At 39.9% G+C, this 25,778-nt stretch overlaps 1 protein-coding gene across 7 annotated transcripts in view; it reads right to left on the bottom strand.

The window, feature by feature from the left end:
* The window catches only part of vps9d1 (VPS9 domain containing 1), a 61,464-nt gene continuing 35,686 nt past the window's right edge, over positions 1 to 25,778 (bottom strand). For 6 of the 7 annotated variants that reach the window (XM_034227054.1, XM_034227051.1, XM_034227050.1 and 3 more), the window contains 6 exons: positions 23,136 to 23,265; positions 18,161 to 18,366; positions 13,391 to 13,475; positions 10,033 to 10,137; positions 2,207 to 2,317; positions 1 to 1,738 (listed from right to left, as the gene is read on the bottom strand). In XM_034227054.1, coding sequence (XP_034082945.1) covers positions 2,212 to 2,317; positions 10,033 to 10,137; positions 13,391 to 13,475; positions 18,161 to 18,366; positions 23,136 to 23,265 — 632 coding nt within the window. In that variant the 3' untranslated portion in view covers positions 1 to 1,738; positions 2,207 to 2,211. Of the gene's footprint in view, positions 1,739 to 2,206; positions 2,318 to 10,032; positions 10,138 to 13,390; positions 13,476 to 16,304; positions 16,360 to 18,160; positions 18,367 to 23,135; positions 23,266 to 25,778 lie in introns of those variants that run through there. The other variant, XR_004570093.1, reaches the window with a different exon arrangement.

The raw sequence follows: 25,778 nt of genomic DNA, 5'->3' as shown, positions 1-25,778 counted from the left end.
TTTATTTAAATAATTATCTTTATTGACCCATCTCTCAAACACACATTCATCAGTCATTCTTACATTCCCAGCCTTTCACAGTAAACTGTTATATAATAACAAACGTTTTCAAAAACAATGCCAACATGTACATTACATCAATGAAGTGGATTCATCCACTTTGCAAAAATGTTAGTCATTTTAATTATAATTACATAAAGATGTGTTACATAGACATACTTTTTTTTTTTGGCGTTAAGTCACAAAAAGTAGTTACTAAAACCAAAACAGTTCTGAGGACATCTTTTCACATCTGTTGGGCCCATGCAGAAATAAAACAAATTCAATTCAATTCAAGCAAGCCAACAAACCAAACTAAATAAAAGGACAATTTATAAAACTCCAGTTTTTTAAGCCGTTACACTGGATGCCAGTCCGCTTCAGGTGTGTCTTCAAAACAACCAAACAATATTTTTGCAGATTTTAGCCGCCAATTTATTAAGCATTTAGTACATTTTATATCACTGCCATCAACTACCATGATTACAGCTATCTAGAGGCACCACAACAGCACACTTGGTACTCATTTTGAAGTTTCAAATGCATTAATGCAACCACAACTCAAGCTGATTGGTGCACTTCAAACCAATGTCTGCCTGGACTGGACAAAAGCACACTAGAGAAAAAACATCATGTTTTGGGAACAGTCCATCGAATAAACGTGATTCGTCAGTAACGGACTACAACTATGCATGTTTTTAAAAGCAATGAGTTTGAAGGACATCATTGCATTTTAAAAATGTTGAATACCACTAAAGAACTCGTCACGTCCAATCAACATGACACCATCTGTTTAATACCATACAGCTACAGTTTGAAAAGTGCCCCAAGATCGATGGATAATCCATTTCCAATTATTAAGCGTGCCAATTCGGTGTAGATGTCGAGGTAGTTGGGAAATGGGTGAGAAGCTGTGACAATGAGTTTACCGTTTACCTTATCTCTGGAGGGTTTGTTGATTTTTAAACTTGGCATTAAAAAGATAGACGTTTTGTGGCAAGGCTTGCAACACACACACTGACAGAGTGCAACTGCATTATACCTTCAGTCACTACCACCTAACCCTCACCCTAATGTAAATGAAAGGTTAACCAACATGGTGACTGTTGACATACACTATACACTGTTCTCCCTGTGCTCCTCCAGTGTGTTAGATCTCTTTCTCCAGTAGATCTAGTCAAAACTCAGCCATCATCGAGGTTAGCCTCACCCCAAGTGCATCAAATACATTTCTTATTTTATAGTCTTAAAGATCTAGTTGAGTCTGAGTCTGCGCCATGTCTTAAAAGTTAAGGATTCAAATAGGCATTGTCGTCTTCAAGTGGCTTTCCTAAAACATTGAAATGCTATAACTGAAGCACATGTGGTTGGCTTCCTTATTCAGGGAAGACAAAAAATAATTAGCATGGAATATAGTTTACCAATATATTCTGTCCGCATTCATATAATCAATGGCTACACTTCCAAAGGTTCCCTAAGAGGATTCCAATCTCTCCCACATTCAGTCCCTTTGACTATCCAGTGCTAGCTCTTGCAGCAGTGCGGCAGGATGAAGACAAAGCCCAGCCTGTGATTAAATAATCAGCTCCTAGGCACTGGTTGAGTCAGTGGGAGAACATGCAGGGAGCTGCAGGTTCAGCTGCTCTCTCTGCAGAGCAGCAGGGCATGCTGGGAGGGTGATCTCTCGGACTGCAGCAGCCTACAACAAAAAAGGGAAAATATTACTGGGAGGATAAAGCAAGTTGCAGCCTACATTGTTATCTTCTTCTGGGTTTGTTTTTGACGCCATCAGTCGCAGCAAGAATGGACAGTGAAAATGAGCTTTTGACCGTATATTGGCATCATACCAGCAACATGTAATATCTTTATCTGTAGAATGTCACAGACAGAAAGACAGAATACCTTATTTTGGTAACATAAGGCTCTTTGCTAATATATTGTCGGGAGTGCGTTGTAGAAAGGGTAGCATCAGCCACACACTCATCCCTAAAGGTACAATCTGACTATACATCATCACGACAGATAGACATTTGAAGTGATGTTTCTGGCTTCCTGACATACACAAGTTCAACATTCACTATGTGGTCGACTAAATCTTAAAACACAGAATTTTGTTATTAATCAAACATTAAAATAAAGTGTTAAAAGGTCAAGTGTTCATCAGCACCTTTCTCATACGAGTTTGTGTGCAGGGAGTTGTCCTGGTTGCAGTGACTCGACGTAGGCCAAGGCACTCTGCATGGAGGTCAGGCAGTATCCTTCCTCTCCTATCAAGTAGCTGAAAAAGATAAGTCAACATTAGTTGATTATAAGAAATCTGCAAGTCAGAGAAAGAAACGTTGTGATTTGAATGCATGTACGTTTGAGGTAAAAAAGATAGCAGCACATAAACTGAAAGCAATTGAATTTTACCAGACCTAAAAAAAAGACGAGACTCGACTGCCCAAAACATTTCTAAAAATCCAAGAACAGATTAGAGAATTTATTCATTTAGCTGAATTTACTTCATCAACATTTTCCCACAGTGAGGAAAGGACATCTCTTCTTGAACCTTAAACTATTACTTTGTGGAATGGATCTGCTTGTTTTTTGGAGCCGGTATAAATGAATTAAAAATGTTGGGCAGCATGATGTATGGAGGGCTGATACGTGAGAAGAACTAGTGATTGAGGAGATCTGTGCAGAGAGAGGAGAGGAGACAGGAGGGGGGGTGCATGTCAACTCTGGACGACCTTTGAATAACAAGAGCGTACCACAAGATCGACTGTAGACAGGAAGAAGACAGTGAGAGGTAGAGAAAATAAATTCCTTGTTAACTGAGTTCTGGATATTGAGAGTAAAATAATGTGGTGCACAATACCAACATATGTGTGCTGAAGTTTAATAACAAACATGCTACTACATACCTTAACAAGCAACCACTAAGAATCTTAGCTGATGACATCTTCATTTGATAACAGGTTTAGGTATTGCACTTGAAGGACTTTTGTCTCACTGTTTGACTTTGTGCAATACCCACTTTTCTTCTGTGCTTTTTTCTCACTGGTTTGAAGTGGATGTGACTTCCATACACCGATCAGGGTTTACTAACATTTCAATCAGAATACAGTTTGTAGGTTAAGTTACTGTCAGTGAAATCTGATCAAACAACAGCCACACAGTTATGATGAAGCAGATCAGTTCAGTTTCTCACTGTTAAGCTGCATTCAAATGATACCGTTAGACAATGCCGTTGTGTTTCTATGGAGAGTGGTGCTGCCCACCCAGGCTGAAGTGCTACCCTTTGTGCAGCTCAAAAGCCGCCAGGAAGTGCTGCCGATGCTGAAGCTAATTTTCATAGTGGGGAAGAGACGTCCGTAGATCAGCAAATATATATTTTTTTACTTAAAGGTGGGGTAGGTAAGTTTGAGAAACCGGCTCGAGATACACTTTGTGTTATATTCCATGGAATGCTCTTAACATCCCGATAGCAATGAATATCTGAAGTGCTTTGACAACAAATCCATACAAAAAAAACGTCATCTGTGGAAGCCGTAGTGCTGTAAAAAGCACGACCAATCATCTGAGCCGGCCCAGCTAAAGTAACTGGATGGCCTACCTGCCTGTCAGCCTTCCATCTGTGCACAAACTTATCTCGTGCCCTCATTGGTCATGTGCGCCTTGGAGCAGGGGCTCTGTGTGGAAGTGGCAGATTTTTTCCGGCTGTGTATTTTCAAATTCTAGCGCACTCGAGCTGGTTTCTCCAAAATTACCTACCCCACCACTACTCAGTACGAATACTTTTTTGCCTTTATTTTAATTATTAGGGTCTAAGAGTTGTAAAATGAGCTTAAAGCTGAGCACAAGGGAAAACTCAAGTGCGCCCTCTCTATGGGACCACATACAGGAAAATTTGCTCTCCAGAGGCAGGGCCATTTTGTCTTCATGCTCCACTGAGCAACTCATAGAAATGACCAAGGCTCCGCCTCAAAGGCCCTCGCTGACTATTTCAAGCGGTGAACGACACCAAGGGTAGCGCTCAAAGTTTGAATTATTTTAACTTAGACCAAGTTACAGCTGACATTTCGACCCGCAACCAATCAGAAAATGTAGGTAGCGGCGCAGGCGAGGCAACCATAGAAATGTAACTTAAAGTGGACCTATCATTCTATATTTGAACAATATATTGTAGGGCCATACCTATATAAAGTATATAAATATAGTTTTTTTTTCAAAATACCAAACAGATCCTGCATTTCAGCCATGCCTCATTTCGCTCTATTTGCTCTTTCCAGCCCTGTTTTTGCAGAGGCTGATTCTGTGACGTAGCTTTAATGCAAATGAGCTGACCACGCCCCCCTGCAGGAGAGGGGGAGCGTGCTCTGATCAGCTGCTGGGCTGTCAGAAGAGGGGGAGGAAAAGAGATCTCCGTCCTCCGTGTTTTATTCTTATATGATTATATTGAGTCATTATTCATTTGTTTTAAAGCTCAATAAATAACAAAGAAGACCTTTGACCGGCACTTTTCTAATTTTGTCCGGAAGATTTAAACTTTAACGGACATATTGACCGGCGAAAAAAAATCTAACTGAAACTCTGCCGCACGGTCCCCTCGTCCCTTGGAAGAGGCGGAGAGGTGGGTGTTTGTCATCTGCTGGTGGACTACCGATTGCATTGAATTACAGCAGCAGGAGCAAACGCTTGCCTCGGGGAGGGAGAAAAAGAGCCACAGCTGTTTTTGTGGCAGACTACAGCGCCACTTACAGGCCTGGCATATGTACTACAGCACTCCAGTGCTTTCGAACGGCAATGCAGTGTGCGAAAAAGTACACGTCCCTCCGTCCGGGACGTGTTATTTACAATATCGGACAAGTAGATCTTTCAATTGACTTGTCCGGCGGACAAGTGACGTTTTTCGCCCTAATTTATTGACAAATTATTGATAAATTCAGTTTACAAAAGGCAGAAGTCATTCGCAAATTATACGTGTCCGCCATTGTTAGTTTAGAAATGTTAGTTTCGGTTCTGCTTGTCGATTCCTAAGGAAATGCATCTCGCCGTTTTCTGTACAGTTAGACGGGGTAGGGGCGGGAAGTGTAGCACAGTGGCAGGGTTGGGAAGCAAAGCTTGGTTCCGAGTAGGAACAAATAACAATTGTCCAGTACCGGGATTAATAAGAGTTGTGAGCACAGGAGGCGAGGCCGAGCCCGCGGACCGCAGCTCTCTCTCTCTATGCTCCGGATCATCTGATCGCTGCACGGTGCAGCTCAGCGTCTCTCTCTCTCTTTCTACACACAGCGGATCGGCTGCCCGTTTAACAGCCTCATCTTTGTCAAACTTTCTTATGTTCTTTCTCTAACACGTAATGAAGGTTATTAAGCGTTTTAGCTCCTGTGTTGTTAATATTGACCACCATTTCCTTTATGAAGTGAAGCAACCTCCCTGTCTGTGTCCTCGCGCTGTCCTCACATCCCCGGACCCCCAGACTCGGAGGAGCACAGGGATGTCAGTATTGTTTATGAAGCAGGGTATAGAAAGTAGCTACATTATTGAAATGAAAATACTATTTATTTACTTTTACAAACAGTGAGTAGCTGGGCAGCTGCAGCATGTGTATTGCAGGACATGTGTAAGCGTGCAAGCGTCTTTGAGTTGTAGAAAAGCGCTAGGCCTATAGGCTATAAATATAATGTATTATTATTAGGTTATGTCCTATGTGTTGGACATGTGTGGTTGGATTCTGTCTCACAGGCAGGTTGCAGTGTAACATCAGAGGACACTGGGCCAATTGTACATTCTCAAGCTGCACCACTTAGAACTAACTAAACAATGCAGAGATTATTTTTATATAATTGTATTCAATAACCGTAAGAAATTAAACAGTATGAAGTGATTTGTAAATAGGAATACAGATTTGACTTAATGTTTTCATAAATATATTTTTCTCCCAGTTTGTCATGGGACTTATTTTTACCCTCTCAAAGAACCGGAATCGAGAACCGAAAATAACCGGAATCGAAAAGCAGAACCGGAATCGTTAAAATCCAAACGATACCCAACCCTATGTGTGATGCAGTAAAATCTTACCGCTCACTTACGTTAGCGGTGTCGTAAAAACCGTGGGAAAATGTAAAATACGATGACCAAGAAGAAGATTCCAGTGGCCCCAATTTTTGTCCATTCTGGACAAGTGAAAAATGTATTCGGACAAGTAAATTGCCAAACTCACTTGTCCATGGACAAGTACTCTCTAAAAACTTTGTCTCACACTGCAATGGCCGTGGCCCAACCTCCCATTCCCCTGATAGGTGGAGAGTTGGCCATATAGACGGAGCTCCTCGTTCCTGACGTCAGAGAATTTTCAAATCTGTATCAGTCTGTATCAGATCCGTTGCAGCCCCGTTTTTAGAGATTTGGGTACGGAGGAAAAGAGAGGGTTGTGTTTTCTGACACTTGGTGAGTTCCCCGACACACCGGGGACACATATTCATGTATAAAAGACGTACAGAAGTGCATTTTGCATGATAGGTCCCCTTTAACTGGCTGTTTTCTGCCAAATCTTGCGATGGGCATAGAGCAAATCACATATAATCTAAATGCAGCCTTAAACATTGATAACTGTGGATTTTGTCCAGTATTTGTTTTATTTTATTTTGACTTCCTCAAGCTTCTGATGGATCGCACTGTAGAAAGCACAGTGTGATCCGATAATGAAGTAGCTGCAATAATGCCAAGAACAACAGTATTTACATTTTTTGTTAAAAGGACAACTTCTGGTATGAAACATAACAATTATTAAAAAAATCTCAAAAAGTTTGACTGATAGCCGACACAGCCAATAGTTTAAAGACTCCGTTATCTCATTGACTGACTTTGGAATACCAGAGCGTATCCACCCTCTTCAGCCCGGTGGCCAGTCTCCGTTCCTCTTGAGCCCTTCCAACCCACTGAACTATATAAACATCTAGTGGGACTTTATTTGTATTTTTATAGAGAAGCAAAACCAAATCCCAAATATCCTGACATTCCTTTGGCCACTGCCAATCTAACCAGCTGGCTTTTACAGTCCCTGTTTTTACTGCAGTGAGTAGACCTCCTGGGTGTGGTCCCAACTCACACGCAACAATAAAGTATCTCAAGACCACCTGCACTCCCCTACTGTGCAAAGCCCCGCTTACTTTCTTATATGCTTTATATGTGTTCAATTTTAGGTTGGCAATGTTGTCTTAAGACCACAAAACTTTTCTAAAGAGTGTGTCGCGCTTCACATCCGAAGAGTAAGATGTTATCTAGAAATTGGATATTGCACTTTCAAGAGCCATGTAATCAGACATCACAGGGGGATAACTATGTACATGCATACTTACTTACTTTTTGAGAAGGATTAAGATACAAATAGAAAAGTCTTAAATATTGTATCGGTACTTCTTTATTATCATCACAATTCTAAAATACAATATAAAAATGTATTGAAAATGTATAACAAATATTTACTGAGCAAGACATTTTAAAGTTGAAAAATAAAGTTGTCAATTCTCTCTTGTAAATAAATCTGTTTATTGTGATGGAACTACACTGATGGTGTGCAAAAAGCCTTTGAAAGAAATGCTTTATTACTAGCAGTGACAGGGATGGCTGTTTAGTTGTGTTGACCTTGATAGTCTGTGTGTGTCTGTGGACAGATTTTTGTCACAAAACTTAACATACACTATATAGACAAAAGTATTGGGACACTCCTCTTAATCATTGAATTCAGGTGTTTCATTCAGTCCCATTGCCACATGTGGATCAAATCAAGCACCTAGCCATGAAGTCTGTCTTTACAAACATTTGTGAAAGAATGGGTGGTTCTAAAGGGCTCACTGAATTATAACGTGGTACTGTAATAGGATGCCACCATTGCAACAAGTAAGTACGTGAAATGTCTTCTCTCCTAGATATTCCACGATAAACTGTAAGTGGTATTATTGCAAGGTGGAAACATTTAGGAACCACAGCAACTCAGCCACGAAGTGGCAGACCACATAAAGTGGCAGACCACATAAAGTGGTAAAGCCTTTTGTGTTCCAGCATGACTGCCCCACAAAGCAAGGTCCATAAAGGCATGGTTGGATGAGTTTGGTGTGGAAGAACTGGCCCGCACAGAGCCCTGACCCCCACCCCATTGGACACCTTTGTAATGAACTAGAACGGAGAGCCAGGCCCTCCTGTCCAACATCAGTGTCTGATGTCTACAAACCCTTCCCAGACGAGTGGAAGCTGTTATACTGCAAAAAGGGGACCAACTTCATTCCTAAGAATTTGGAATGGGATGTCATAAAAGCTCCTGTAGGTGTAATGTGTAGGTGGTCCAATACTTTTGTCTATATAGTGTATGTGCAGTTAAGATCAAAAATGATGTCTCCACCAGCTCCTTTTCAAACACCCGTCTATCGATCTGTGCTTACACTGCTTTACTAAAGTCTGTCTGCCAAACAGTTTATTTACGGTAAGCGTTTTTATTGAAAATAGTTACAGCCAAAAGACGACATGTTACAGCAGAGGTAGTGATAAGTCTGTGTGGGTTTGCTACGACTCACAGTTATCCCTCTCACATTCCACAGTCATTTGACTCCTTAATCGTAGTAGTGCAGAGCCTGTTTTAGAAGTACTTGTTCCTCTGCTCCTCTGGATAGATAAGAACTAATTAACTGTATTGTTCAGGGGCCACAAGTTTAGAAAACCCAGGGACAGACATTCCCCTAAACTGTTATTCTGAGGGGGTAGATTGACCCACTACTAGACCCTTCTTCAGCCTTATGACCACCTACTTGTTTGCTAGTTTGTGTTTATTGGGTAGCATTTTCGATATGCACCTTGATTATAGCACATATTTTTCATCATAGGATGAGAAAGCTCAAGATCTACGCTCCTCACCATGGACGCTTGGTCAAGTTTTAAACTGTAGGACCAATGGCGGGGGTCATCACTCAATACAAAATAATGTAAGACATTTTTTGCACTTCTTCAGCTTCAGAATCAGCCATGTTATTAACAATTCTGTCAATAACACATTTCACAAATAGATTTGTGTATCTGTCTATATTTGGAAAGTTCAGATATAATTATGTGAGGAAAAGGTGCTCAAATCAGGACCAAACAACAATCACCTTTAAAAGGTCCCCTATTATAGTCTTTTACAATGATATACTATAGGCCTCAGCTATAAAACATGTCTCTGAAGTATTTGGCTGAAACACCAAACAGATCGGTGTAGCATCCCATAAACCACTCCGTTTTCAGCCATGTTCAAAAAGTGCTGATTCTCTGTCTGTAGCTTTAAATGAGCTGCTGTTGGCCACGCCCCTCTGCAAAGTGATTGGTTCAAAACTAAAAATGGTGCTCTAGGAGGAGATTCAGGTGATAAGGTGGGCAGGTGTTACCTTGTTTGGTGTTGGCTAATGGTTACACAAGCTAACAAACTGTGGTGACATCATAAAGTGGCCAATCTGATCAGCTCATTTTCAGACAGGTTTTTATAGAAATGGATCAGGATATATTGTCCTGGAACTTTCTGAATCCCTTAACAGAGGGGACACATGTTTATGTATAAAAGACATGAAAAAGTGGATTTTGCATAATAGGTGACCTTTAAAAAAATAAATGCTGTGTCGTGTCAAAGCAGTCTCAGTGAAAAGAATGTAACCCTCGATGGACTCCTTTTCCCTTCCTGCCATTACACATCCATGACAAAAACGATTTGTATCTTTTCTCAGTTTTCCACATTTTTGTCATAAAATCCTATCATCAATCAGAGCTGTTACACTGATGATTATTGTGCAGGCTGGCTACAATTTGTATCAGGTTAACTTTAGGAACATTCCCTCTAAGTAACAGGCCATTTGGAAACTTTTTCGACATGGGGAAGGGTATCGTGCACACATACACATTTCTTCAAAATCGTGACAAATCTGTTATGAAATATTTGCTGCAAACAAAATACATTTTCCATTGTTTGTCATCATGATGACTCACCCTTCATGAATGAACTCCTCCAGAGCAGCACACTCAGACACCAGCTGAGGACACTGGCAGCGCAGAGCCACAAAGGACAGGATGGGCAGCAGGTCATCTGCACCGCTGTTCACCAAAGGAAGGAAGGTGGCGTTGAGATCAAGTCAAATAAGTAAATAAATACAGCACAAAGTCAAATAAAAATGGTGACATTGAAAGAGTATGATTGCATGTGCTCCCCAGAGGTCTGAATGGAAACTAAATAAAAAGAGTTCTAAATGGTTTGCGTGTTCAGGGATGGGAATGATAAAGCTTTTTTCTCCCTCTATGATCTGATGGGAGGTCAAATTGCAGCCTTGGAGATGATGAGGGCCTGATAGCATTCTCCCTGTGTGCAGACACTGACCATTTGTTTATCAGGACTCACACGCAGGGCCAACTGCTTGCTTGCTAGTTTGCGTGAGAAGGTAGGTTTCTGGCCCTCCACTGACCTGGCCGCATGCAACTGGATACTCTCCTCCTGCAGGATTGTGGAGGCGTGGACAGCCTCTTGTAACCACTGAGACCTCACATACACAATCCCAAGCCTGAATTATAATGTTGTGAGTTCACTACAGTAAACGCAGACACTGATCCCCTCACACTGAAACTGGTGTCTCTGCATTCCAAGGATACAATGCACTCTCCCCACATGCATGAACGCTGATTTTAATGAGAAGATTAGGCTCCATTATGGGTAATGGAATTCATTTCATATTAGTGAAACCAGTACAAAAAAATGCAAAAAAGCGTAGAGGGAAAAAGGATACAGAGGAAAATGTAGCAGCACAATAGAAAAGAGAAAGAAAGGGTTGTAGACAAAAGAACACAATAGAACAAATGAGCTCCCAGTTGGTCAAGGACAAAGAACTGAAAAGAAATGGAAATGCTGTTGAAGGAATTAAAGAGGGCAGTGAGTACAATACAACAAATGTGTGTGTGTGAAACTAAAGTGAAAAGGCAGCAGCAAAAAAAACAAAACAATGCTAAGCGCAGGTATGCAATACAAAGCAGTGGGCTGTACCCGAATATTCGACTATTCGTTCGTTGGCCAACTATCGGGTTTCAATTTCATTATTCGGATATTCGGTTTTTTTTCAAAAAAATGTTTTTCCCCCCCCTAAATGTATGCTATCAATAAAGGCGAATTGCCATATTCTTATACTATATTTATACTTTTGAATTGCACTGTTAAAATGCGGAAATATATACAATCTCAGCCTGTGCTCCTGACATCGCGTTCACTCACAGTTACGAACGCAAACGGCATGCTTCACACACCTGAACACAAAATGCCGAAGACTCCAGCTGTGTGGGACCATTTTAAATTGGACGACGGTAAGAAGAAGGCAGTGTGCCAAATATGCGACAAGAAACTGGCCGGTGGCACAACAACTCTGAAAAGTCACCGGATGCTGTAAGTACTAGCCTAGCTTAGCTTAGCTGTTGTCAAGTTGCCATGATGAAGCTGCTTTATCCGCCGTTTAAACAGTAACGTTACACATGATAAAATCGTGCACTTACTTTGCTTGGAAAATAGTTGCAAGCAAGCAACCGAATTGTTTTTTTATATTAGTTTTTCAATTTTATCCGAATAGTGAAAATAATAGGAGCAATGTGGGAACATCTGGGGCTAAGGCAATTATTGGCATACAGTTCGTTCATTTATTTTTCGTTCTTCATTTATTTAAATACTGTTGACTGTATCGGTAACAAGTGTTACCCTGTTAGGCCTACTGTTACGGCTATGTTATTAAAAGTAGTGTTGTTATAACAGAAATATGTGTTTTGTATCTTCAGGTTGTAAAACGTTAGACGGAATTTGGAACCGGATTTGGTCCCCGGGCGCTGCGCTGCGGCTGGGTTACATGCAAGAGGACACATTTAGTTTGAATGTATGCGAGTACTGAGACAATAAATAAATATACATCGTAATAGTATGCTCTTTCTGCGCTTCTGCTTAACAGCGTGTTGTCAGGTGTTATGAAAAAATGTTGAAATGTTTTATTTTTATTAATTAGAGCTGCCAGTGGCCACAGCTAGATATGCCATTATGAAATGATGAGCTAGTAGCTGTTCCTGTAATAAAGCTGCAATTTGTTTTACCAAAGATAATCAAGGCTATATCCTGAGATGTCAGACTCTTGGTTTCAACAAAATAAACGTGAACAAAATAAATGATTCATTCAGATCCCTTCCAGGGTTTGACCATGTCTTAGTCATGCTTCCAGGTAACAAAACAAATTCCATGATTCACTTTTGATTTGTTGTACCAGCACGTTGTGACCAAGTTACACCAGAGTACACAGAATAATCCCTTAACGTCACAACCTTTTGGGAGACAAACCTTCGAGGAGTCATGCCCGGTCAACTCTACTTTTATTCTGCCGTCTCTGATCACTTCACAGATATTCCAACACAAGCAGACAGATATGGAGCAGGAGACATAGCCAGTCTCAAAACTTTAAGGGTTGCTATACACACACACACACACAAGATTTTACAAGCCTTAATGATAAGTTATTATACACACATATTATATGCTGTTTTGTTAGTGACATCCTATTGGTTAATTGTTGAATGCCCTGTTCAAAAATAATCTGACTCATAAAGACTGGCTTTCCAAACAACCCAGTAAAAGCTTCTATTTTAGATTTCCATCCACTTTATGAAAGTAGCTCTACATTTGTTTACAATCATAATTATCAGAGGATAATATGAAGCCACAAACAGAAGAGCCACAATGGAACAAACATAAATGGATGCTGAAGACAAAGTTAAAGCCAAACTGTGTGCTGTCCACAATGTGTGCTACAACCCACTGAGCCTTTGTCAAACCCTCTGTGGATCATCACAGATTTCACAAAAAACTCTCAAGTATTTTTTTCCTGGGTCTGCTCCAAACCCAGACAGGTCGACCCAATTTTAGGCCTGGCAAGGAAGAGGCATTCTATAGGGGGACAACAGAGCCAGGAGAGCCCCTGTTGTGCCGGGCCTAACGGCGCACTGATGAGACCTGACAGGGCTGCTACCCAGGCAGAGATCCGTGTTTGGGTTCTTGCACTGAACAGTCATTCCCTCCCCAGCATCAGCATGGAGTCCATGGAGAAAGGGCTCTTATTTTGAAGTTTAATGATGAGTTTGAATAACGAATAACAGAATAGAACACACCTGAGAAACTACACTGTTCTGTATAATCTTATTAGATAAATCCTTACACTGTTGTATTGTATCGGTTTAAATATCATATTTAAAGTGTGCCCCTCAGTCCCTCAGAGTGTATTTGTATTTGCTTCAGAGACAAAGAGTTTGCTGTTATTGCAGCTGATGGATTACTCACATGGCAGCTGTTTTTGGTGTGGAGTCCACATCATGAAGACACCTGTAGTCCTCAGCGCAGGCACAGATCAGCCGTAATGTCCTAACTGTAAAACAAAAATCGCACAAGAAAAAAAGTGTATTAATATAATCACAATATGCAGATCCAAAAAGTAAAGCCCATATTTCCGCGATAACTATCAGGTGATGCTCATCATCAGTAAACCAGTGAAATCAAGTTCCAATGACATGTCATTTACATTACAGGATAAACTGAGACTTTATTCTAAACACGACTGAAACTGGAAATCAGGTCATGGTAAAGATACCCATTTACTTATTTGTAGTTTCCTTCCACTGAGGCTATAGTTTAGAGCAGGGGTCTGAACTAAAAGTCAACGAGGTCCAGTTAGAGAAAATCTCCCCATGCAAAGGTCCAGAACATCAAAATGTCTAACTTGCTTTATGAATTAGTGTGATATATATTGAAGTAGCTGCAGCTTTATCAACGTCTGCATGTAATCAACAACTGACTGCCAATCAAATAAAGAAAGTAATTCATAAACAACAATACTTATTGTCCATGAACATTGAACTATACAGATATACAGTAAATACTGTGGATATGTGTAATGTTCCTCTCGGGCTGCATTTACAAATAAAATAGAGGAAATAAATAAAATAGCATTTGAAAATATGTGCATCTTAAAAGTGCTTAATTTTAGATAAATAAAATAAAGTGTAGCAGCAGCTTGAGTTTCCCTTTTTCTTTGTTAACCGTTTCACCGTTTTAAAGTTTATCTTTCTTTCTCTCTTATATTGCAGTCCCTCACTCACTTTGTTTTATTCAGTGTGAGAATTGAGCTCGAGCTTGTCCTGCCAGGAGTTTAGATCTGGGCTGACATGGAGTCAGGGCCATTCTCACACACATGCAGGTGCTCATTGGTTACAGTGATGCAAACACAGGTAGGTGAAAAAAGAGAGAACTATTCGAAGCAGGAAAAAAACAGCGTAATACCATCTGACAAAGGCCTGTGCTATAATGCTTCAATTAACTGGCTATTCTTTATAATATACTCAGATCAATAGGAGACAGAGATGTTAAGTTATAAATCAAGGGTTTGTATTATTTACAGAAAGGGTGGGGAACCTTTTTCCTTTACATTTTTACAACATCCTCCGAGGGTCGTACAAATGATCGAACTCAACCTCTGCTTAAAAAAACTAAAATCACAGCCCATTCATTTCGCCTTTCTTTCATGCTGTGCAAAGAAAAAGCAACCTCTGAATCCAGATATCTCACCATGACTCACGCATGCATGCATGTGCACGGTGTGGCATGACCACCACAACACAAGATGTGTGCAAATGTATTTAGTATCCTATCCATGTGAACATGATTTAAGTGTGGGGGGACCTAACCTCCTCTAGGGGGGTCCGGGGGCATTTGTTTTTTAAATGTTGAAGTTAAAAGCATCAATCTGGTGCACTTTGAGAGCAACATTAAGAGATCTATGGATACATCTCAACACCCATATGAAACAGAACTGTAAGCAGATTTTTCTTTTTGGATATTTTACAAATCACTCCCCTTTTAAACTCTATTCTTGTTATTTTTTAACAACTTTTTTGTTACTGTCATATAGTATTTTATACCTGTTTTTCATGTAGTCTCTACTGTCTCATTAATAACTATAATGATCATATCAAGGTGTGCCTTAAGCTCCTCACTGAGCTGAGGTTATTTGAGCCTCTCAGGAGAGAGCTCTCTTCCACCTGGTTGTAGAAAAGCTCTTTAAATTCGTTAGCATAGCTAGCTAACCAGATGCTAATAACAACAGATCGCCACTGTGCTTACAACTAAAGAAAGACACAGCCACGAAAACACTGCGGCATGTGTACGGCTACTGCTCCTTATGGGTACTGCAATATTTGAAGGGCTGGAGCGGCGTTCCGGTGCTCTCTGTCAGCACTCCTTTCAGACGAGACATATACCACGTGAAGACCATGGTGAAGACACGTTACGCTCGTGTTGTGTTCAAGGAACCTGTCCTTGGCCAGGAAAAACAGGTACTCGCTTGTTTAATTATTTTTGCGGTCTAGTCAGTCGGACGGACCATCCCACCCCCCCCACCAAAAAAAAAATGTATTTATTGAATTATCCAATATCAACGTAAGAGCTTGTGCCTCTTCGGGGGGTGCTAACACTTAACCATAAAGTTATCGTTTACTTTCTCTGTCTTTATATGTAGATATGACTTTTTCTCCATTAATCTCTGTCACGTTGTTTCCAAAGCAACAACAACTTCCTGTGAACAGCGCTAACTCTCCTTCAAAATAAAAGCATGTCCATACAAAATAGGAAGCCAAGCCAAATTACACTTAAGACATACACAACTGCAACAAAAGTAACACACACAATGCAATATCCTTTTCAATTTCAAAGAACACACATTGGGTTGTATACATTAACAAATAACTATAAAACAACAATACTGTAGAACAGGGGTACTCAAACTTGTTTGTTAAAGGTCCACTTGGGAATTTAATACAAGGTCACTGGTCCGGATCAATGCCAGTAAAGTCCCCCCCCCGGAGCGGAGCAACGAAACCGAAATTAAGAAGCAGTTTTGGCGTGCTATGCATGGGGCCCCCTTGAGGGGGTTTCCCGACATGTCATTGCAGTAGATTAATAGGTGTTTCATGTTGTCGTTGCTGTGGACCTTCTTAATCTTTTTTTTTTTTTTTTTTTTTTTTAATATTTTGAAATTGTTATGTTTATTCTGGTTTGTATCTTTTATTTTAAATGTATTTATTTATTTTATGTTTTGTGAGCTGTGTGAATTTATATTGTATGTATCTCTCTATACAGCAATTTGGTCTGGAGGTTTTAAAGTGCTATATAAATAAAGTTGAGTTGGATTGGATTAATCTACCTTATTTGGGGGCCCCCTTCTGGTCCAAGCACTTGCCTGTCGGTAAACGGCGCCCCTGTATACACACACACATTCAATACATACATACAGTATGATGGCTTGAACTAGTGGGAGAAATGGCACTGTTTGTCTGTAGCCAATGCCTTGAACCTCGGCAAAAATGGCATTAGAAGCATTAGAAAGTCAAGGTAAACTTGCGGTCTGCAATGCGTGTCACGCTCGCGCACACAAGTAAATATATATGCACGTTCATTCTCACAATGCGTCAGACACAAGAAAATATACATTAAAGGGGACCTATCATGCAAAATGCACTTTGTGATGTCTTTTATACATAAATATGTGTCCCCGGTGTGTCGGGGAACTCACGAAGCGTCAGAAAATAAAACCCTCTCTCTTTTCCTCCGTACCCAAATCTTTTAAAAACAGGGGTAAAACTAGCGGATACAGATTTGCTGCCGATCTGACATCAAATCGGCAGCAGACCCACAGAAAATTGCTATCAGAAACAATGCCTGACGTGTTTTGGACGTAATCTCGTCTTTGTTTACATTAGCAAGCCTCGCTAACACTCAGAGCTAACCTGTACTGTAGAGCACATTAAAATGCAGGAAATAAAAAAAGGAACTCACCTTGTGATAAACCCTCAAGAGAAAAAGCATTTGAGCGCCATACTGTTTCAGAAATAATCTTTGATGTGGTTTAGAACAGGATGGTAGCAGAATTTAACTTTATCTCCGGTAGAATTCTGATCAGGCATTAGCTCCGCCTCCTCTTTTTTTCTTTTCAAGCTAAGGACCCAAAATCTACAATATGTTTCCAATATAGCATGATAGGTCCACTTTAATTTACATCAGAATCAGAAAATCTTTTTTTGTTTTTTTTAAATGTTTATAAATGGGACACAGGGTTCGGTCCGGATTGATTTGCAGTTCGGTCCGAATCCGGACCTTGAGAAGCCCTGCTGTAGAATAACAAAAAGAATGCCGTGAATAAACCGAAATACACGCGTCGAAGCGGTTCGCTGCTGATTACTACGAATATCCGCTGCTGATTACTACCGAATATCCGGAGCCCGAAAAATAGTATTCGGGACAGCCCTACAGGCTTCCTGAGGGAATCACATAGTTCATCTAAGAGTTTAACACTGCATAGAGAAGAACTTGCTGCTATATTCTGGTATACAAATATGTAGACATGTCGACTAATGTCAAATCTACCTTATATCAAAGATATCATTTTAAAGGTTTTGCAAAATTGACGCTTGACAATTATAACATATTGAGCTTACTTGTAGGGAGTAGCAGTTTGATGCTGCAGGATGTAACTCCACTGACAAAAAAATCCTACTTCCAAAACAAACATTTTATACTAACTTGCTTGTGTGAACTAAATGTTACACTTTGTAATACCTTCTGAGGCAGGCATGTCAAACACAAGGCCCGCGGGCCAAATCCGGCCTACCATCTAATTTTATCGCAACATTCACACGATTCAAATATATTTTTTAAAGTTTGTCAAGGCATTTCTGCCATCACTGTCTTATGTCACTGATTGTATGAATATAATGAATGACATGCTGATAGTAACACAAAAGGGTCCAGGACAAGGGGTTTTCGTCACATTTTAAACAAAGTCTTGTCATAAGATTACAAAATTATTATAGCCAAATTGAGATGATAAATACAGATCCTGATTTACTTTGCAACATCTGAAAGAAAACAACCTGAGAGAAAACACACAGTCCACATGGTGTCTGGCCTCTTTCGGGCTGAATAGAACCATCAGGTGAGAAGCTATCTGTCCTGAAAGTCAGCCTTGGGTGAGGGAGAATAAAACAACACAATGTGACTCACCAATGCATTCCAACTTCCTCTGTGGACAGCAGTCTTTGAGCAGGAGCTTCAGTTCCTGCACAGCAGACTCATATGGGTAGGAACCTTGCTGGGCGTCAGAGTCTTCGGGGAATAGTTTGGAAGGAACACCAACATCTCCAGGTGAAACATCCTGGTACAGCTTCATACTCATCTCAAAGGCCTGCTCCCTTTCTCTGTAGACCCTCCTGAGAAGGAAAGAAAAGAGCTAACTACACTGAGAAAATGTGGGGAAACATTTCAACAATGTATTCAAGTGAGGCTGCCAGGCTTTTTGGAGGATGAATGGTATTTGCGATTAAGTAGGCATTACATAATCTTTCAATTGTACAGAGTTCATTGTTATGCATTCCACATTTTACTGTTAGCAAGATAAGAAATCATCAATGGTAATTTATTCACAGAACATTTAAAAAAAAACAAATATGGTGATGGTGCAGAAGTCTATTTGTAATGGCTTGAGCATTTCAATTTAACAATTTGACAGTGTTCCTGGGGGGAAGCCTGATGGGATTGTCATATTTGCAGTGCCACCATCAACTCATATTAGTTGGTCTGGGTAAGGGACTGGGAGTGAAGGAATATGGGAACCTCCCACTTGTTAGGTCAATGTTTCTTTCAATTGGAGCTGCAGAGACGTTGCAGGGGGGCATTTGACAGGGGGAACTTAGGTCAAATCGTTTTTAGTTTTTTGACAAAGGAGTAACTAAATTATTTATTCATTACTAAATTACAATGCAAAATACTAAACTGAAACATTGTTAATAACATTTCTTACGCCTGTGCTTTTCCTATCATAACAAATCTCAATAAATGACAGTCCACGAAGATGTATCCGAGAATTAAAAGGATATGAAAAAATGTAGGGCAAGGTGTACAACATTTTGACATGGGTCAGTTACTTTACACTTTTGGTCTACACACTGTGAAACCAGGGTTGCGGTCGGATAATCCAAAACTCAGCTCCTAAATTCTAACCCTATCTCCTATTCCTTGACCTCTGAGTGAAACGTCACGGGGTTAAGGGATAGTGGATAGGAGAATTCAAAAGGACTTAGGAGAAGAGACTGCGGTACTTTAGAGAATCCGAATGCACTTTCACTATCCAACGTGTTTATGATGCACCAGCGGACGTCATTGTGTGCGTCTGCTGCTGTGGGGAAACTATGGAAACTACAGTTTTCTATACAGCGGACTACAACATGGATGTTTAATAAGAACGAGGGACTACTGTAAACTCATCTAGAGACTCTGCACCGTGCTCTGATGCTGTTGTTTTATGCTTTATGAACGTGGACAACAGAGAAACATATTCTTCATGACCAAAGTTGGAATTGAAATAAAAAAGGAAAGTGAAACTTATGCTCGTCACCCTCTCCCTCCAACGTTCATATTTCTCTTTTTGATTATAATACTGATGAACGTTCAGAAAAAAGCACTTTGGCAACTTACCACATAAGTTTTAAAATGCTTAATAAGCACCGTAACTTTCATGATATCATTTCTCCGTCATAATCGGTTGTTTCCGTGAACGGCCGACTGTTGAGTGACGGCAAATGCTGCGGCTGCAATGCATTGTGGGGCAGCATTTTCTCCTCCTTTCGGTGAAGGAGGTCCAGTGGTTCCTAAGCTAAAGGAGGTTATAAAGGGAGTTTGAAACCTCCTTTCCTTTCATTTGGAGAATTGGAACGACACTTATCATGGCTGCCAGTGAGGGACTTCCGGGTCATTTCACTCCGTTAGGAAGGTTCCTAAGCTAAATGCAGGGTTCTTACACCTTTTCCAAAGTCAAATTCAAGCACTTTTCAAGCATTTTCAAGGTGCATTTTCCAGCTTTTCAAGCATCTTACAGCTGTTGTAAATTACATATTTATATACATATACTCAAATGATTATTTCCCTACCTCACATTAAATCAGATGTTCTTTATGCTATAAACAACCAAATGTGTGTTTCGTGATAGCCTTCTACTTGAGGATGAAACATTAAAGAAAAGAAAAGTAAGTTTAATATTTCAAAATGAGTGATCTGTACGTAGACTGGGCCTCCCATACAACCTGGCTGAGCCAATATACAACAATCAGCCAAATAACTTTTCAATACATTATTGATTACTATTTTTGAGGTACTTTTAGGTTGGCAGTAAACATAAGTCAGAGGTACATGGTGTACTTTTACTCCACTACATGTATTTAATCCCTTTAGTTACTTCACAGATCTGGATGAATGATGTGAAATATAATCAAGTGTTAAATCAGACTTTAGTTCCACCTGGAGTAAATCCAGTACTTCTACTTTAACTCAAGTACAAGACCTGAGTACTTCTACTTGTAATCAAGTACAAGACCTGAGTACTTCTACTTTTACTCAAGAACAAGATCTGAGTACTTTTACTCAAGTACAAGATCTGAGTACTTCTACTTTTACTCAAGTACAAGATCTGAGTACTTCTACTTTTACTGAAGTACAAGATCTGAGTACTTCTACTTTTACTGAAGTACAAGATCTGAGTACTTCTACTTTTACTCAAGTACAAGATCTGAGTACTTCTACTTTTACTCTAGTACAAGACCTGAGTACTTCTACTTTTACTCAAGAACAAGATCTGAGTACTTCTACTTAAGTACAAGATCTGAGTACTTCTACTTTACTCAGTACAAGATCTGAGTACTTCTACTTTTACTGAAGGTATAAGATCTGAGTACTTCTACTTTTACTCAAGTACAAGATCATCTGAGTACTTGTACTTTTACTCAAGTACAAGATCTGAGTACTTCTACTTTTACTCAAGTACAAGATCATCTGAGTACTCGTACTTTTACTCAAGTACAAGACCTGAGTACTTATTCCACCTCTGGTAGCGTATTAGTCTGAATTGTAGAAAAAAATCACAAAATCACACAGAGCTGCATAAAAATAGACTCACAATGGTAACAAGTGGAAAATAATATTTACAAATGTGTACAATGATTTGTAGGTAATTTTGACTACTCAAGACACCTGACTTATACATCTTCAAAGGAAGACTGTGTTCATTCTACAATTACATGGGATTAAAGCAAAATGTAGTTTTACTTGTATAAATGTAAAAAAAAAATGTGTCTTCGGGTCAATGTGACTGATTTCGATAGATCAAGTCACATTTGGTTTAGGCACGAAACATACTACCAGTAGAAATACATTGCTTTCAAAATCGCTCTGTGTCGAATCAATAGATTTATATTTTGTGACTATAACACGAAATGCCGTGAGAGCTTCATCCTCTGAACACCACAGGATGGCGACTGACATAAACATAGGTACGCTCCTCTGAAATGATCGTCCCCTGCAATTATTATTATCCCTCATCGAGTTCGCTATTCAGCTCGCTAACGTTAGCTTAAACAAACGTAACATGCAACGTTAGCCTAATATAAAATGCTCTACTACGGCGTACCTTTCATGTGGCTCGTCAGCGCAGACTCTCGCATCGTTATTTTTGCAAACTTTGCAGGAGGCTACTCGTGGGCTTGACCCTCGTCTTAGCCATGGCTTGTATTTGTCTTCTGCTAGCTAACGCTCGTTGAAACTGCAACCTCCTGGCACACAGTCATCTCTCACTCATCAGAATGCCCAGGTCACACGTAACACAAACACTTGCAGGTCGCACGCATAGCGCGGGAAGGCCGCAGCGGAGCTGTTTTATGTAGAAGCGAAGCAATTCTTTTCTTTTAATCTAAAAAGCGAACTATTCAGTCAGACAGCAATTTATTGTAAAAGTAAAGCATTTACATTTTCAAGCACTTTATCTCAATTTCAAGCACCATTCCCAAAATGCAAGCACTTTCCCAACCTTGAAAACACCACGTCAAATTTCAAGCATTTTCAAGGATTTCAAGCACCCGTACGAACCCTGTAAATGGACTATTCGACTTCAGCCCTGGAGGTCCTCTTTCAGTAAAGTAATGCAGAACACATCATAACACATTCCAAAATGGTATAGAAAAGTTTCATGGTGTTGTGTGAAGAGGTACATGTACATTTAGCAGACGTCAGAAATGGTCGCACAAATAACAACTGATCATTTAAAAAACGATTTGAAGTTAAAACCAGCAATAAAGCTAAAGGAAAAGCTGACATACTTAGAGCAGCACTGCCACATGCTGGTCATGACCAACACTGTATATCCAGGAAACAATTGATGTCAACTTTAATTTTTGATTAAGATTATATTAATAAACCTTAACCACTAATGCCTGGAGCCTGACATTTTCTTTTTTACGGTTAAGACGTTTTTTTTATAATACAAACCGCATAGCCTGCGACTTGTTCAATTCAACATAACCAAACCTCAAACAAAAAGTAAATCAATGCATTAACATTCCATGAGCATTTCCTCTGCTGTATGCTGCCGTCTTGCGCATGCAAGCTAATTCAATTCAGATTATGTATACCGCTATATAACAATTCACAAAGCAAGTTATTATCAGCTCATAGCTGGCAGAAGATATTATTTCTGTAAAGGATTTTGTTTGTTTGTTAACCCAAACCTAAGATAAATAAAGATTTTACGTAGAGTGGTTTTCCAAGATAAATTTGGCAAACTGCTGAATCAGATAAGTCGTTGTGATGTTTGTGATTGGCACTTATTCATACTTCAATCAAGCAGAGCCAACTGAAGCACTGCATATTCATTTTGCAAAAGCATTAAGAAACATTTATTGCTAATAAAATAACTAAATGTAAAACTTCAAGGCACTGCGGCAGGAATTCCTGCTACCAACACCCAGTTTGTAATATTGCAAATGCAATTGCCATTAGCGGGCCATAATAAGTAACATGCATTACCTGATATGGGATCGATAGTGATAATAATTAAATTAAAATGTTCAAGGTCATCTTAATGGATGAATATGTTTAAGTTAACAAGGATTTTAGTTGAGGATGGTTTATTAAGGCAGTATTTAGGCTATAGTACCTGAAGAGAGCCACCAGCGCGCTCCAGAGTGGCGTGAAGAAGGCTTCCTCTATGCTGGCCAGGCACAGGTCTTTAGAGTTGGCTGTGTTGAGGCACTCAAAGGAGAGCAAACACAGGGACAGAAGTTGATCTGAAACAAATAAAGAAGACCCCCCAAAAAACTATTATCCAAACAATTTGACACTGACTGATGTCAACATCAACTAAAAATTGTTGCTTAAAATCAACATAAGACACTTTCTATGCTTGAAAAAGAAACCGTACACTATTGCAATACTACAATGTACAAGTGTTGTCCACCGCTTTACGGTACGTCCACACAGCAGCTTTTCAAAAATCTCAAAAATCTTGGAGCTGGGCGTGTCTGAAAGCTTGGGGATTTTTTGCGAGCAATGCGACCAACAACTAATCACATGAATCTCCCACCCCCGACATACAAAGCAAAAACCCCCAGGGATTTTATGCGAGCAATATATATATATATATATAAACTCCCCAAACAGGCGAAAACCTACCAGTTTCACCCACTGTCTCTGCCACCTCCCTCCTATGCCTGGTTCCTCCGGTTTGTATCCCGTTAATAGTTCTGGTCGTAAAGAACCGGGTGATTTGCTACCGTAATTTCTCGTTTGGAATATGAGGAAATGAACTGCGGTCTGGTTCTCCCTGCTTACACGCGGTTTGATTGGCTAGCGCTTCTACTGTCAGATTTGCATAAACGGGATTTGATTGGCTGACGCTTCCAGCTCAGCTTCAAAGTTGAACATTGCTCAACTTTTGAATCCTGAAAATCCTGGAAATCCTTGGAAATCTTCGCTTCGCTCCCCCACAATGCAGTTTGGCGAAAAGCGAGGCAAAGTGACGTCATCCCCAATTCAAAGTCAATGGGCAGAGAAGCGTTGGAAGATTTGTTTTAAAGCTGCTGTGTGGACGTACCGTAACAGTCAAAACTCCTCCACCAGTTGAGAATCTGCTGAAGGATTGTAAGTCAACCTTTTTGAGAGACTCTATGAATCAGCCTACCATAACAACATATTAAGACTGGCCAACAACATCATCTCTGACCCCAACCGTGTCCTGAACAGCAAATATGAAGTGTTGCCATCAAATCAGAGATACAAGGTCCTAGGGCTGTGCGATTATGGCAAAAATCATAATCACGATTATTTGGGTCAATAATTGATATCACGATTATTTTGACAATTATTCATTGACCATTTATTGAACTTTAAAACAAATAATATTTTACCAATAAACAAGATCAACAAATATGTTGGAGCGCACTTCCAAAACCATACTAAACATATATTAATATGATAAATAAAAATAAATTAGACCAAAATAAATTAAATCCAATATGTTGCAGTGCACGGTCACAACCCTACTGAATAACTCCTTAACATATAGCCAACATTTTGGTTAAAACATATTCAACATATTCCACTCAGTTAAACGTTGAAGGCTGGCCAACCGTCATGGTCCAGAAGTAACAGGAAATAAATGTTGAACTACAATTTAAGACCAAATAAAAATGTTTTGGCCACCATGGCAAATGCTGGTAGGACTGCTCGTGTCATCTCTTAAAGATTTTTTGCAAGAAACACCAGCCTGTTTACATGGTCTGCTTTCAGAGATGAGCGCAGGCAGGGGACGATATTGCCACCTGTACTGAAGACCCTCTCTGAAGAGGAACTTGTGGCAGTGCTGCCACATATGACACAGGAAAAAAAGAAAAGACTCTGAACTCTTTCTTTGCCATTATATAAAAATAGTGTTGCTACAAAAGTATAAATTAGGCTTACTAATAAGACAACTCAGATCTGAAGCTACATAGTAATCTGCTGCAACAGTGCAATAAAAAAGACAAAAATTAATAGAATCAAACCCTTTTTTTGTTGCATTTTAGTAGATTATAAAAATAAATGCCTTTAAAATAGGATGCAAGCAACACTAGTTTCTTAACCTGAATTGATAATAGACTATAATCAATTTAAACAGAACAGATCTGAATGTTTGCATTCTTATACCATTTTGTACAATAATTATCATGAATATGTTCAAACAAACTCAAACTTACAGCTGATTAATAACGGTATCTAACTTGAGTTTTTATTATATCAAAAACCTGTTGAAATGCTGCTGTTATTTTTACTGTCCCCAAAAGCGCGTCGGCAGCCTCCAGGAATGCTTCTTTCACAACTTCGCCGTCTTGAAAGACTTCATGTGTTTCCGCAAGAACGTGACTGACACGATAAGATGCTCTGGTAGCAGCCTTGCTTTTGTTGTTGGGCCTGGTGAAAATGGACTGCTGTGCATTTAGCTGTCCTTTCAGGTCCCTCCCCTTTTGGGAGGGTAGGGCAGGGAGGGAATTCCGTCTCGTAGTGTTTGTGCACTGTTTTGAAATGCCGCTCCTAAATGACCCTTCTTCGATAAAGCCACGCTCGCATTGCAGATGAGACAGATGCACTTTGAATTGGAATAGATACAAAAATAATCATCCTCCCACTCGGAGTGAAAATTATATATTTTGGGCTTTTTTGCTTCTGCCATAATTGCGGTCTTGTGTGTGTGCGGACTGTCACTCCTGTTGACACGGATAACGTCAGCGAAATAGTGCCCACTGCCCTGCCCACCAGCCACGCC

Source organism: Gymnodraco acuticeps, unplaced genomic scaffold, assembly GCF_902827175.1.
Source record: "Gymnodraco acuticeps unplaced genomic scaffold, fGymAcu1.1, whole genome shotgun sequence".
NCBI lineage: Eukaryota > Metazoa > Chordata > Actinopteri > Perciformes > Bathydraconidae > Gymnodraco > Gymnodraco acuticeps.
Note: the sequence above shows the minus strand (reverse complement) of the source record. Positions and strands in the feature narration are given on the sequence as shown.